The following is a 12,718-nucleotide window of genomic DNA, read 5'->3' as shown; positions in this document are numbered from 1 at the left end:
GGACCTAACAGAAGCAGATGAGATTAAGAAGAGGTGGCAAGAATACACAGAAGAACTATACAGGAAAGATCTGAATGTCCCTGATAGCCATGATAGTGCGGTCACTGAACTTGAGCCGGACATCCTAGAGAGTGAAGTCAAGTGGGCCTTAGGAAGCATTAGTAACAACAAAGCTAGCGGAGATGACAGTATTCCAGCCGAGCTATTTAAAATCCTAAAAGATGATGCTGTTAAAGTGCTGCATTCAATATGCCAACAAATCTGGAACACTCAACAGTGGCCACAAGACTGGAAAAGGTCAGTTTACATTCCAATTCCAAAGAAGGGCAACGCCAAAGAGTGTTCAAACTACCGCACCATTGCGCTCATTTCACATGCCAGCAAGGTGATGCTCAAAATCCTACAAGCTAGGCTTCAGCAGTATGCGAACCGAGAAATACCGGAAGTACAAGCTGGGTTTCGAAGAGGCAGAGGAACTAGAGATCAAATCGCCAACATTCGCTGCATCATGGAGAAAGCAAGAGAATTCCAGAAAAACGTCTATTTCTGCTTCATTGACTACGCTAAAGCCTTTGATTGTGTGGATCACAACAAACTGTGGCAAATTCTGAAAGTGATGGGAGTACCAGACCACCTTACCTGTCTCCTGAGAAACCTGTACGAGGGTCAAGAAGCAACAGTAAGAACCAGACATGGAACAACCGATTGGTTACAAATTGGGAAAGGAGTACGACAAGGCTGCATATTGTCACCCTGCTTATTTAACTTATATGCAGAGTACATCATGAGAAATGCCGGGTTGGATGAATCAGAGGTCGGAATTAAGATTGCTGGGAGAATTATCAACAACCTCCGATATGCAGACGATACCACCCTAATGGCAGAAAGCGAAGAGGATCTCAAGAGCCTCTTGTTGAGGGTGAAAGAGGAGAGTGCAAAAGCTGGTTTGAAACTCAACATTAAAAAAACTAAGATCATGTCATCTGGCCCTATCACTTCCTGGCATATAGAAGGGGAAGAAATGGAAGCAGTGACAGATTTTACTTTCTTGGGCTCCAAGATCACCACAGACGGTGACTGTAGCCATGAAATTAAAAGACGCTTGCTCCTTGGGAGGAAAGCTATGGCCAACCTAGACAGCATAGTAAGAAGCAGAGACATCACCTTGCCGACAAAGGTCCGTCTAATCAAAGCTATGGTTTTCCCAGTAGTAATGTATGGCTGTGAGAGCTGGACTATAAGGAAGGCTGAGCGCCGAAGAATTGATGCTTTCGAACTATGGTGCTGGAGAAGACTCTTACGAGTCCCCTGGACTGCAAGGAGGTCAAATCAGTCCATCCTAAAGGAAATCAACCCTGAGTGCTCATTGGAAGGACAGATAATGAAGCTGAAGCTCCAATATTTTGGCCACCTAATGCGAAGAGAAAACTCCCTGGAAAAGACCCTGATGCTGGGAAAGACTGAAGGCAAAAGGAGAAGGGGACGGCAGAGGATGAGATGGCTAGATAGCATCACTGATGCAATTAATATGAACTTGAGCACAGTCCGGGAGACAGCGGAGGACAGGAAGGCCTGGCATGCTATGGTCCATGGGGTCACGAAGAGTCGGACACGACTGAACGACTGAACAACAACAACAAACAAACTGGAATCCTTATTGTGAGACAGAGAGTAAGAAATCTAATCACCGATATAAATGGTGTGCGGTGATTCTAACTGTTAGACATTTTCCAGCCTTGCGGTCTTCTTCAATGGCATGTAAATGATCTTTAGTGGATTAGCTGCTCCACAGCAGAAACAGATTCAGGCTTGCATACATCGGGAGTCATGTTCTTGACATTAAACTTATTACATTTTCATTATTCTTTACTTCTTAGTTTTGTTACGTCAAGGATTATTTCCCTTTGTCACCCAGGGGCACTCAGAACATGCTGTTTTTCTCTGTACTTCAGCTTTCACTTCTGATGCATCAGGCTAATGCTTCCAGTGGGGAGTCAGAAGGCACTATGCCTCATCCGTTGCAGCTAATGGGCTCTACATCCTGTTTAAAATTTTATTTGCTTGCCAGTTTAATTCCCTGTCTAATCCCATCACCCAGCTGACACTGCTGAAGCAACCCCCCCCCCCGAAACACACCTTTTAAGGGCAATTGCCTCCTGGCAATTGCTCCCCAGTGGCAATTGCACCCATTCAGCAAGCCAGCAATGGGCATGTGTCTGAAGGTCCCAAGCACTGGGTACCAACAGTTGGTATAGAAATCCACAGAATTTGTGATGTTGGTGTTTTGAGATGCTGATGGACCTTAGGAACATTAATGCAAATCTGTGCTCTGGGGTTTTGGCATAGCAAGACCCATACCCAAGGCCAGGGATGATCATGATGAAATCCCTTCTTGCTGGTGTCTTAGGGACCTTGTAGGATTTGCTCTGAAAAAATACTGTACTCTGGCTGTCACTCCCTCCAATTGCAATGAGCCTGAAGAGGCCTCTTGGCAAGTAGGGCTGTGTGACACCTGCCAAAGCCATGCTGAAACTCTTAAGGGATTTTAATATTTGTATTTTAGTTTTATCTGCTTATGTATTATTTGTGTTCTGAAATTTTGTGGCATTGATGTTTTATGGACTATTGGAAGCCACCTTGTAGGGGTTTTACCCTTGAAGTCAACGTATACATTTTTAAAAAATAAGAGTACTCCTTTGTACTTGCTTGTGAAAAGCTTAGATCTACTGCTTGGGGCGATTGTCCTCCAGTGCTAAGAATCGAAAGTGAAGGGGGAGCATCTAGTTTGACAGCTGCCCTTTAGAAAACTGAATGGTAAGGCTTGAAAGTTCATAATGTCCTTTGGAATGTTTACCTTTTATAATGCCCCATAGCATGCTTAACATGGTACTATATAATGGCTAGAACCCAGGATACAAATGCAGGAACCAAAAATGTTGCCCCTGTTTTCCAGCTGTGAAATGGTCTAAAATCACTCATAGGGAGATGTTGCAGCATTCTGTTCTCTCCCCCCCCCCGCCACCCCATACCTTCCCTGCTGTCTACAAGGGACAGCAGCACCATGGCTTTCAAGGGCCCCCCGATTCTTGCTTTGGGGATGGAGTCTTTATCTGTTTCAGCTCTGCTGTCCTGCTTCCATTCTCTTCTTTCTGTCCTAACTATAAAAAGAGGAAAATGGAACACTGCAGCATAAGGACAGCATATGGGCATCCCCTTGGTGTCCCATTTTCATGCCTCCTACTGCTCTCCTTGCAAGGTCTCAAGCTTTCCCAGTGCCTGAGTGAATTTGTTCCAGTGAATAGGAAGCAAGACAGGGAAGGAGAATTCTCTGACTCACTGCTCTGTGACCTTAAGGCAAGGGTTTTGTTTTACTCTGTTTTCCTTCGTTGTCTCATGTATTCAAATCAGAAAATGCATTCCCCCTTGCAGGGCTGTTACTAAGCTTATTGCTGAAAAGAATTAAAACATTTCCATGCTGGCCACAGGGTGGTACACTCATTTCATGCACGACTCTGGTGGAGGTGTTCTAGAGTAGGGAATCTGGTTTGGTGAGGAATTAAGGCTTTTATATCGTTTTCCTTGAGATGTACACATCTCAAAACAAGTGACGTGATCCCTTTGTTGGACCAAGTAGATGTTTAATATAATTGCAGTCTTTGAAACCCACATGGTCATTAAGAGCAAAACCAAAATAGATTTTGTTTATACGCAGAGGTCAGTGTCTCTCTGGGCATGCTGCTGTCAGAACAAAGCTATACTAGTTCAGTTGCACTCTGGCCTTGCCCAAAGAAAGCTCAAGACTCAGATTTGTATTAACCTTTCAGAAGCAAAGTAGCAACTGAAAATACAATAACTTGGAACTGTTGATGGGGGAGAGAGCGTGAGCTCAGTGGTAGAGCACCTGCTTTGCAGGCGAGGGGTCCCAGGTTCAATTCCCGGGATCTCCAAGTAGGCCTGGGAAAGACTGTCTGAAACCCAGGAAAGCCACTGCCAGTCACTGATCAGACCAATGGTGGGCAACTGCGGGAGGTCTGGGGAGCATCCCCCCCGCCCCCAAGCAGGCCACACTCCACGGAGCACCACGTAGTCTGCAGAGTGTCATGGAAAACAAATCAAACAAAACCGGTGGTTTGCCCCTGAAAGTCAGCAGCAAATTGTTTTGTAGCGCTAAAACCGCCATTATTTTTGTTGTTGTAACTGCAGCAGCGTCCAAATTTGGCAGCGCCACATATGTAGACCACCCGCTGGATTAGACCATACTGAGCTTGGTGGATCAGTAATCTGACTTGCTGTAAGGCAGCTTCTTGTGTTCCACAAGTGCTAAGCTAGGGGAAATCCTGTGAGTGAACTTCCAGTGCCCAATGTACATGTCAGAGTGAGTGTATCAGCTCACATGGTGCTATTAACACCAGTGTAAACCCAGTGAGGAGCATCTCGTATCTCCTTTAATACTGCTGAAGATTGTGCCCAGAAATGTTCAGCTTAACTCTGCATGTGACTGCCTGCTTGTATTTTTCTTGAAGCTTGGTGTGGGTCTGGCATCTAGCAGGCTGTGTCTCCTGAGCAGTGTGTGAAGTCACTGATGCATGGCAGTTTGCTCTGGGGATGTCTGCTTGCTCCAGCTGCAGGGAATCTCTCTCTCAATAATTCTCTTTTTCTCCCATGCAAGGGGCATCATTAACCCCGTGGGAGGTTCCAGGAGTGCCCGGACAGCCCCGCTGCAGTGCATCTCTGTAGCAGAAGGACACACCAAGCCTGTTCTGTGCCTGGATGCTACCGATGAATTGTTGTTCTCTGGATCCAAAGGTGTGTGCATGCGTGCGTGTGTGTATATGTGTGTGTGTGTGTGTGTGTGTGTGTATACGTGTGCATGAAAAGGCAAGGGTTGCTTCTGATGGCTTAGGACTAACTACTAACACTGGACCAGAAGTTCTGTTTGGAGACAAGTCTGACCTGCCACATGTACAAGTGCCCTTTAGATAGATCACATCCCCACTGTTTCCAAGGTCAAGGAGGCCACCGTACACAAACACACACATGCACTGAGGAGGACAGCCCAGGTGCTGTATTTATGGTAAAGACAGTGAGCAACAACCTGTAATGCACGTCTACCCCCAGAAAAAGGAAAATATGTGCTTGCTGGACAATTCAGATGTAATGTTTCAGTTAAAACTGGCTGCTTTCCTATCTTACATGCTGCATGGGCACATTTAAAAATTCATTCATTTTCATTCATTTATTACATTTCTATACCACCCAATAGCCAATGCTCTGTGGTTGGTTACCAAAAATTAAAACCCTAAAATACAACATGGTAAAGCATAGTATAAAACCTTTAATGTAATTTAAAAAAAAAACAATCTAAAACAGCTAAAAACAATCAAACAATAACATACCATGAACTGGTAAAACAACTAAGTTAAGAAGCCCATCATATAGCGTCAAATACCTGGGAGAACAGGGAAGTCTTAACCTGGCACCAAAAAGATGACAATGTTGGCGCCAGGCAGACCTCACCGTGGAGAGCATTCCACAGCTGGGGGCAGGGGCACCATCGAGAAGGCCCTCTCCCTTGTTGCCATCCTCCGAAAATGTTAGACAACATTTCATTCTTTAATTTATATCCTGCCTTTCCACCAAAAATGGCACTCAAGGCAGCTGCATCTTAGTATCACTACAGAAATAAGTTGTTACTTAGCAGGGGGTGATGGTAGTTCTAGTCTTGGGTGAGAAGTGAGACCTTTCTGATGCAATGAAGGTGTTCTCTTCTTTCCAAAGATCGGAGCTGCAAGATGTGGAACTTGGTGACTGGCCAGGAAATTGCCTCTTTGAAAGGCCATCCAAACAATGTAGTCTCCATAAAGTACAGCAGCCACTCTGGCCTGGTATTCACAGTCTCTACCTCTTACATCAAAGTCTGGGACATCCGGGATTCTGCCAAGTGTATCCGCACTCTCACGTAAGTACTTGAAAGCTCTCTATTTCATGTTTGAGGCATTCTCTAAGCTTCATGAAAGGGTTTCCAAACTGGATTTAGGAGTATCCTTGGCCATAGTTAGCAATGGTCATACATTACACCATGATATTCCCTTGTACCTTGAGGTAGGGACGGATGGGCTTGGGACGGATGAACCTGTCAATTTCTATTTCTCTCAGTTCCTCATTTTTCCAATCTTAAATTTGTTTCATCCCGTTCCCTGCATCAGTCTACAATTTTTTTTAAAGTCTGCACAAAAATTTGAATGCAATTTTATATGCACGTTTGCCTAATATACTAATTTTTGAAGCAACTGATTGATTGATTGATTTGATTTATACCCTGCCTTTCTACCAAAAAATGCTGCTCAAGGCAGCCTACAAAAACAATGTAAAATAGATTAAAACGATAAAACACCTTATAATACAATTACAGAATAAAAACAGCATCCAACCCACAGACTCACTTACAGGTCAAAGGCCTTCTTGAATAAAGTGGTCTTTGCCTGCTGTTTAGAAGGATAGCAGAGAGGGAGCAAACCGAGCCTCCTTTGGGAGGAAATTCTACAGCCTGGGAGTGGCCGCTGAAAAGGCCCTCTCTTGCGTCACCACCAAACGCGTCCCTGATGGTGGCGGTGTTGAAAGAAGGGCCTCTCCAGAAGATCTTAAGGACCTGACAGGCTCATAGAGGAGAAGATGGTCTTTCATATAGCTTGGTCCCAAGCCGTAATATATTTTGTATGTTATCTTCACGAATATATGCATTTTGGGGAGATTTCTTTACTGGAGAACTGCACTGCAAAATTCAGATAAGTGCAATTACCAAAGGATTTTTGGGTTTCAGTGTGTGAATTGCTTCGAGGAAGAGCAAATAAGGTAGGTTTGCATTAAAATGTGAACTGAACAAATTTCTTTCATCCCTACCTTGAGGCAAGGAAAACTGAACCACGTGCTCCCATAATCCGCATCACTTACTGAACTATGGCTAATATTGGGGTAGCATTAAGTCTGTGTTACCTCCAAGTCTGGTTGCACCTCTGCTATGGCCTTTTTTTCAGCAGGACAGGACTAGTTGAGTAGTTGGGTGTTCCACAGTGTGTAGCCTCTCAGCTAGACAGCTCCATCTCCAGATCCCTACCAAATTGCATCTATTCACTGCCTCCAACATCCACAGGCCAAACTTAACATGACATTTGTCACATGATTAGTCTTGGCATACAATATTTTTTTAGACAAATAAATAGCCGGTGTGAGGAGGCCCCAGCTGGAACAAAATTGTGGTGTGCGGGGAGGGGAGCTGTAACCCTTTGCCCCTGTCACACTCCTGATCGGAATCACACCCACCCACCAGCACAATGACCAGAAACCCCGATTCTGATTGTGACTGAGGCAGGAGCAAAAGGGTTAAAGCCGCCCCCATCCATGCCATGGTACTGATGCAGCTTTGGGTGCAGGGGGGTGGGGTGAGGCAGCACTGGCTACTTATGCTTTTAGGGATGGCACACTGGAGCTAACCACTTGACAAATGCCATGTTTAGTTTGGTCTTACGTGGGCCTTTCTTTCTAGAAGGTTTGTGTGTCTCATCTTGCGTGACCCCATTGGACTGTCCCTACCCATGTGGCTTAATAAGCCCTTATTGTGGAGGAAGGGAGAAAAAAGTAAGCAGGTTCAAGTCATGAGTTACCATTTTTTTGTATTGGGCAACTACCGCTGCTGCTTAGTAGATACGAAGGTGAGGAATAATTCCTCCCTGGACCTCTGGGTTTCAAAACCTCCTGTTGCCTTTGACCTCCATGTGCTTCCATGGTATAAGTGGGCAAAGATACTCTTTCCAGCTCTGTTTTTAAAGCTGCCCGTGTTGGGGTGGCCTGCTTAAAAGACAAATCTGGAGTCTCTCTCTTGCCATCCGTTTGGACTCCATTTATGTTCCTGTGAGCCTCTGCACAGCCTTTCATGCCTATTTCAATGTCTCTCTCTTTCTGTCTTTGTATTAGTTCATCAGGCCAGGTGATTTCCGGGGATGCCTGTGCTGGGACCACAACCCGTACCATCACCAGTGTGCAAGGCGAGCACCAGATCAACCAGATTGCACTTAACCCCACAGGCACCACGCTTTATGCAGCCACCGGCAATTCTGTCCGCATCTGGGAGCTGAACAGGTCAGAGGGCAAACTTGCAGCCTTCCCCAACCTGCTGCCGTCTGGAGGTGTTGGCTGGGGATGATGGGAGTTGTAGTCCAACACCTCCAGAGGGTGCCAGATTGAGGAAGGCTACTCTAGGGTATCTGGGAACATCTCCCAGGAGGTCACACAGAATGGGAAGGAAAGAAGGATAACCAAGAGCATCCTTCCTGTCAGCTAGTTTTATTAGCAGGAGGATAGAGGGATCGGGTTGGCCTGCACGCAGTTTCGAGCTCTTTTCAAGCATGCAAGAATGCCCAGAAGAGAATGACAGGAAGCTGTTGTTTTGCCTCAGTTAACCAAACCGAGAGGTTCCTAGAAGCCATGTCCTTTATGTTTAGGGTCCTTTGGGCTTTGGGGTTGCTTGAGTGTGGGGGAGGAGCCTTGGGTCCCTGATTAAAAAATATACCCACAGCTAGGCTCTCACCACTGTTTCCCCTGTTTTGTCTAGACTGCAGCCCATTGGGAAGCTGACAGGCCATATTGGGCCCGTGATGTGTCTCACAGTGAACAGGACTACGAGCAACCATGACCTGGTCATCACAGGATCGAAAGATCACTATGTCAAGGTATTAGACAGAAGTTATGCTTTCCTGGGAGCACTGCTGCCAGCGTCCTTAAGAACACTACCTTTTCTTTTTTCTTTGGTAGCCCAGCCCTCTTGCCTCCATCGATGGCAACGTGCTTCTCCGATGTTAGAAAAAGTCCAACATAGTGTTTCTGCAACCTCAACCGTCACAGTTTTTAGCACAACAAGGAAGTAAAGTTTTCTGCTCCTGCCCTGGCATCTTTGGCTATAGTATATCTGCAGAAGAGAACTTCTGCACCAGTAGAGTGTTGCAACATCCCTGAGGCTCTTTACAGAGCTAGTCAAAGTCTGCAGTGCTTCAGTGTCTCACATTCATGAAGCCTTCCCCAATCTGGCACTTTCCAGATGTGTTGGACTACAAGTACCATCTTCCCCAACCAGCAGGGCCATTGGGCATGATGGGAGCTGTAGTCCAACACATCAGGAGGACATCAGATTGGCTAAGGCTACATTAGTGCATGTATAGAACCATTCATAATCCACCCAGAGAAAATTAGTTATTGGGCAGATTAGAAATGTAATAAATAAAATAAATAGTCTAGTACTGATGAAATAAGCAAAGTGGCATGTGTTGTTTTATCCCTTATTCTACCTTCCACTGCATCAGTAGGAAAAGAATGGAACTGTCCTGAAAGGCAGGTGACAATGGGAGTAATTTGTCAGCTCTTTAAGCCCTACTGAGTCCCACAGCTAGCATTTATTTACGCTGGTTGCGATAGGAGTGGATTGGAGAGCGAAGCGGGAACCTTCAAATAACCATAGATGGTAACAGTCTTTCCTGAGAGAACATGGCTTGTATAACCTGTATTCCATTCTGCACAGTTTCCTCCAAAAGGTCTTAAGTCACATCCAGTTCTTGCTAATCCACGTCACCTTTCCAGACATTTTGTTCCATGTAACATACTTCCCTTTATAAAAGTTACTCGGGGTGGGGTGGGGTGGAGTTATAGGCCCCTCTCCCTCTAGCAATATTCTTCCTTCTCTGATGGGAGCACTGAACACTAAGCCCAAGGTCTGCTGCAGGTTGACCCTGAGCAGTCAGTTCTGAATGGCCGCTTTTCTGAGAGCTCCTGTTTTGCAGATGTTCGAGATTGCAGAAGGTGTTGGTGGGAATGTTGGCCCCACTCACAACTTTGAACCTCCGCATTACGATGGCATCGAATGCCTTGCTATTCAGGGAGATGTTCTCTTCAGTGGCTCCCGGGACAACGGGGTCAAGAAATGGGACCTGGAGCAGCAGGAGCTCATCCAGGTATGAAGGGATAGGAGGAGGAGTTGGATGTGCAAAGGCCAAGGAAGAGGTGGTACATGTTCTGTGCAATACAGATGATGCTGATGTTGTCAGCACACAGTTGCTGCATAAATTCCTCTTGTAGACCAGGGGGGTAAAAAGGCCCCATGCTGGCATCCCTGAATGAGGACCACCCCCACCACCCCCAAAGTGAATGTTGGCATTCAGGCAGTGGAATCATATGAGTTCTGCTTACATTCAAATTGCACAGACAATCCAGATCTATCTTTAGCATGTGCGGCTCTTTCAAACATCTTATCAGCTATCCCTGTACAGCCTCAGCAAGGCTCTTGGGCAAAGCAGGGCGGTTGCTGTGACAGACAGGATAGACAGTCTCCTGGAGAATTGATGGTTGCTTTTATTGTCGAAAGATCCAACAGACTTTCCTTGAGTTAGCATTTCCGCTGCATGTTTTCCCAGCATACGTATGAACAACAATGGCACTGAAAGTTCTGCTCTCCCATGCCCCACCCCCCACCCCACTGTGCTAGTATGTTAGTTGCGATCACAGGTACAGTGTGGAATGTCATTGCACCAGTGTAACAGTCACCTGTTCAGTAGTGCTGGTGAGATAATTGGTGACAAGCAGAACTGGCCCCGGGGTATGTCTTTTGTGACCTATTCTTGACTTTAATTTTTAAGAGTGTAATCCTATGCATGTTTAGACAGAAAAAGTCCTACAGCTCCCAGCATTCTCCAGCCAGCATGGCTGGCTGAGGAATGCTGGGAGTTGTAGGACCTCTTTCTGTCTGAACATGCATAGGATTGTGCCCTAAGACTATTTTAGAGGTCAAGCACATCCCTGCTGAATTACGAACCTTAGAAACCACAGAGTGTGGGTCCTATAAGGTGTGACCACTGGCAAGACCTGTGGGAAGGGCAGACCAACAATAAGATTCTTTAATTGAAACCAGCACTTCAATTCTTGTTGAAGGCATCACTTAAGAACTAAAGGAAGGATGTTGTCCTGGCTTGGTTAAACATTCGGCACAGGACACCTATCCATCAGCATCTCTTGATGGGAGATGCACCACCCACATGCATGCCTTGAAGCAGCCCCCTCACTGTTCAGCATGTCTTGCCGGAGAGTCCACGATTCCAAAGTGCCTAGCAGATCTTTCTGCACAGATGCTTCCCAGCCCTGAACATAGACTCAGTTCTGGGTGACAACGTCGATCAATTTATTTATTTAAAATACCTTCGTGCCACCATTCAAGGCAAAGCCTCTTCAAGGCAGTTTGTTGTTGTTGTTTATTCATTCAGTCACTTCCGACTCTTTGTGACTTCATGGACCAGCCCACGCCAGAGCTTTCTGTTGGCCGGCCCGTCGCCACCCCCAGCTCCCCCAAGGTTGAGTCCATCACCTCCAAAATATCCTCCATCCATCTTGCCCTTCGTCGGCCCCTCTTCCTTTTGCCTTCCACTTTCCCTAGCATCAGCATCTTCTCCAGGGTATCCTGTCTTCTCATTATGTAGCCAAAGTACTTCAGTTTTGCCTTTAATATAATTCCCTCAAGTGAGCAGTCTGGCTTTATTTCCTGGAGTATGGACTGGTTTGATCTTCTTGCAGTCCAAGGCACTCTCAGAATTTTCCTCCAGCACCACAGTTCAAAAGCATCTATCTTCCTTCGCTCAGCCTTCCTTATAATCCAGCTCTCGCAGCCATAGGTTACTATGGGGAATACCATTGTTTTAACTATGCGGACTTTTGTTGTCATGTCTCTGCTCTTAACTATTTTATCAAGATTTGTCACTGCTCTCCTCCCAAGAAGTAAACGTCTTCTGATTTCCTGCTGCAGTCAGCGTCTGCAGTAATCTTTGTGCCTAGAAATACAAAGTCTGTCACTGCCTCCACGTTTTCTCCCTCTATTTGCCAGTTCTCAATCAAGCTGGTTGCCATAATCTTGGTTTTTTTGAGGTTTAACGGCAACCCAGCTTTTGCACTTTCTTCTTTCACCTTCGCCATAAGGTTCCTCAGCTCCTCCTCGCTTTCAGCCATCAAAGTGGTATCATCTGCATATCTGAGATGGTTAATGTTTCTTCCAGCGATTTTAACTCCAGCCTTAGCTTCATCAAGCCCAGCACGTCGCATGATGTGTTCTGCGTACAGGTTGAATAGGTAGGGTGAGAGTATACAACCCTGCCGTACTCCTTTCCCAATCTTAAACCAGTCCATTGTTCCGTGGTCTGTTCTTACCATTGCTACTTGGTCGTTAAACAGATTCCTCAGGAGGCAGACAAGATGACTTGGTATCCCCATACCACCAAGAACTTGCCACAGTTTGTTATGATCCACACAGTCAAAGGCTTTAGAATAGTCAATAAAACAGAAATAGATGTTTTTCTGAAACTCCCTGGCTTTCTCCATTATCCAGCGGATATTGGCAATTTGATCTCTAGTTCCTCTGCCTTTTCTAAACCCAGCTTGTACATCTAGCAATTCTCGTTCCATGAATTGCTGGAGTCTACCTTGCAAGATCTTGAGCATTGCCTTACTGGCATGTGAAATAAGTGCCACTGTTCGATAGTTTGAACATTCTTTAGTGTTTCCCTTTTTTGGTATGGGGATATTCCAATCTGATGGCCATTCTTGTGTTTTCCAAATTTGCTGGCATATGGCATGCATCACCTTGACAGCATCATCTTACAAGATTTTAAACAGTTCAGCTGGGATACCGTCG

General features: G+C 45.6%; 1 protein-coding gene across 4 annotated transcripts in view; it reads left to right on the top strand.

Annotated features, from left to right (window-relative positions):
• The window catches only part of KIF21B (kinesin family member 21B), a 106,497-nt gene that overhangs the window by 81,762 nt on the left and 12,017 nt on the right, over positions 1-12,718 (top strand). For all 4 annotated transcript variants that reach the window (XM_084852900.1, XM_084852901.1, XM_084852899.1 and 1 more), the window contains 5 exons: positions 4,670-4,806; positions 5,779-5,959; positions 7,972-8,136; positions 8,609-8,726; positions 9,828-9,998. In XM_084852900.1, coding sequence (XP_084709026.1) covers positions 4,670-4,806; positions 5,779-5,959; positions 7,972-8,136; positions 8,609-8,726; positions 9,828-9,998 — 772 coding nt within the window. The remainder of the gene's footprint in view (positions 1-4,669; positions 4,807-5,778; positions 5,960-7,971; positions 8,137-8,608; positions 8,727-9,827; positions 9,999-12,718) is intronic.

This window comes from Heloderma suspectum, chromosome 4, assembly GCF_057233095.1.
Source record: "Heloderma suspectum isolate Gila_16-S chromosome 4, 16-S_ref, whole genome shotgun sequence".
NCBI classification, from domain to species: Eukaryota; Metazoa; Chordata; class Lepidosauria; order Squamata; family Helodermatidae; genus Heloderma; species Heloderma suspectum.
Note: the sequence above shows the minus strand (reverse complement) of the source record. Positions and strands in the feature narration are given on the sequence as shown.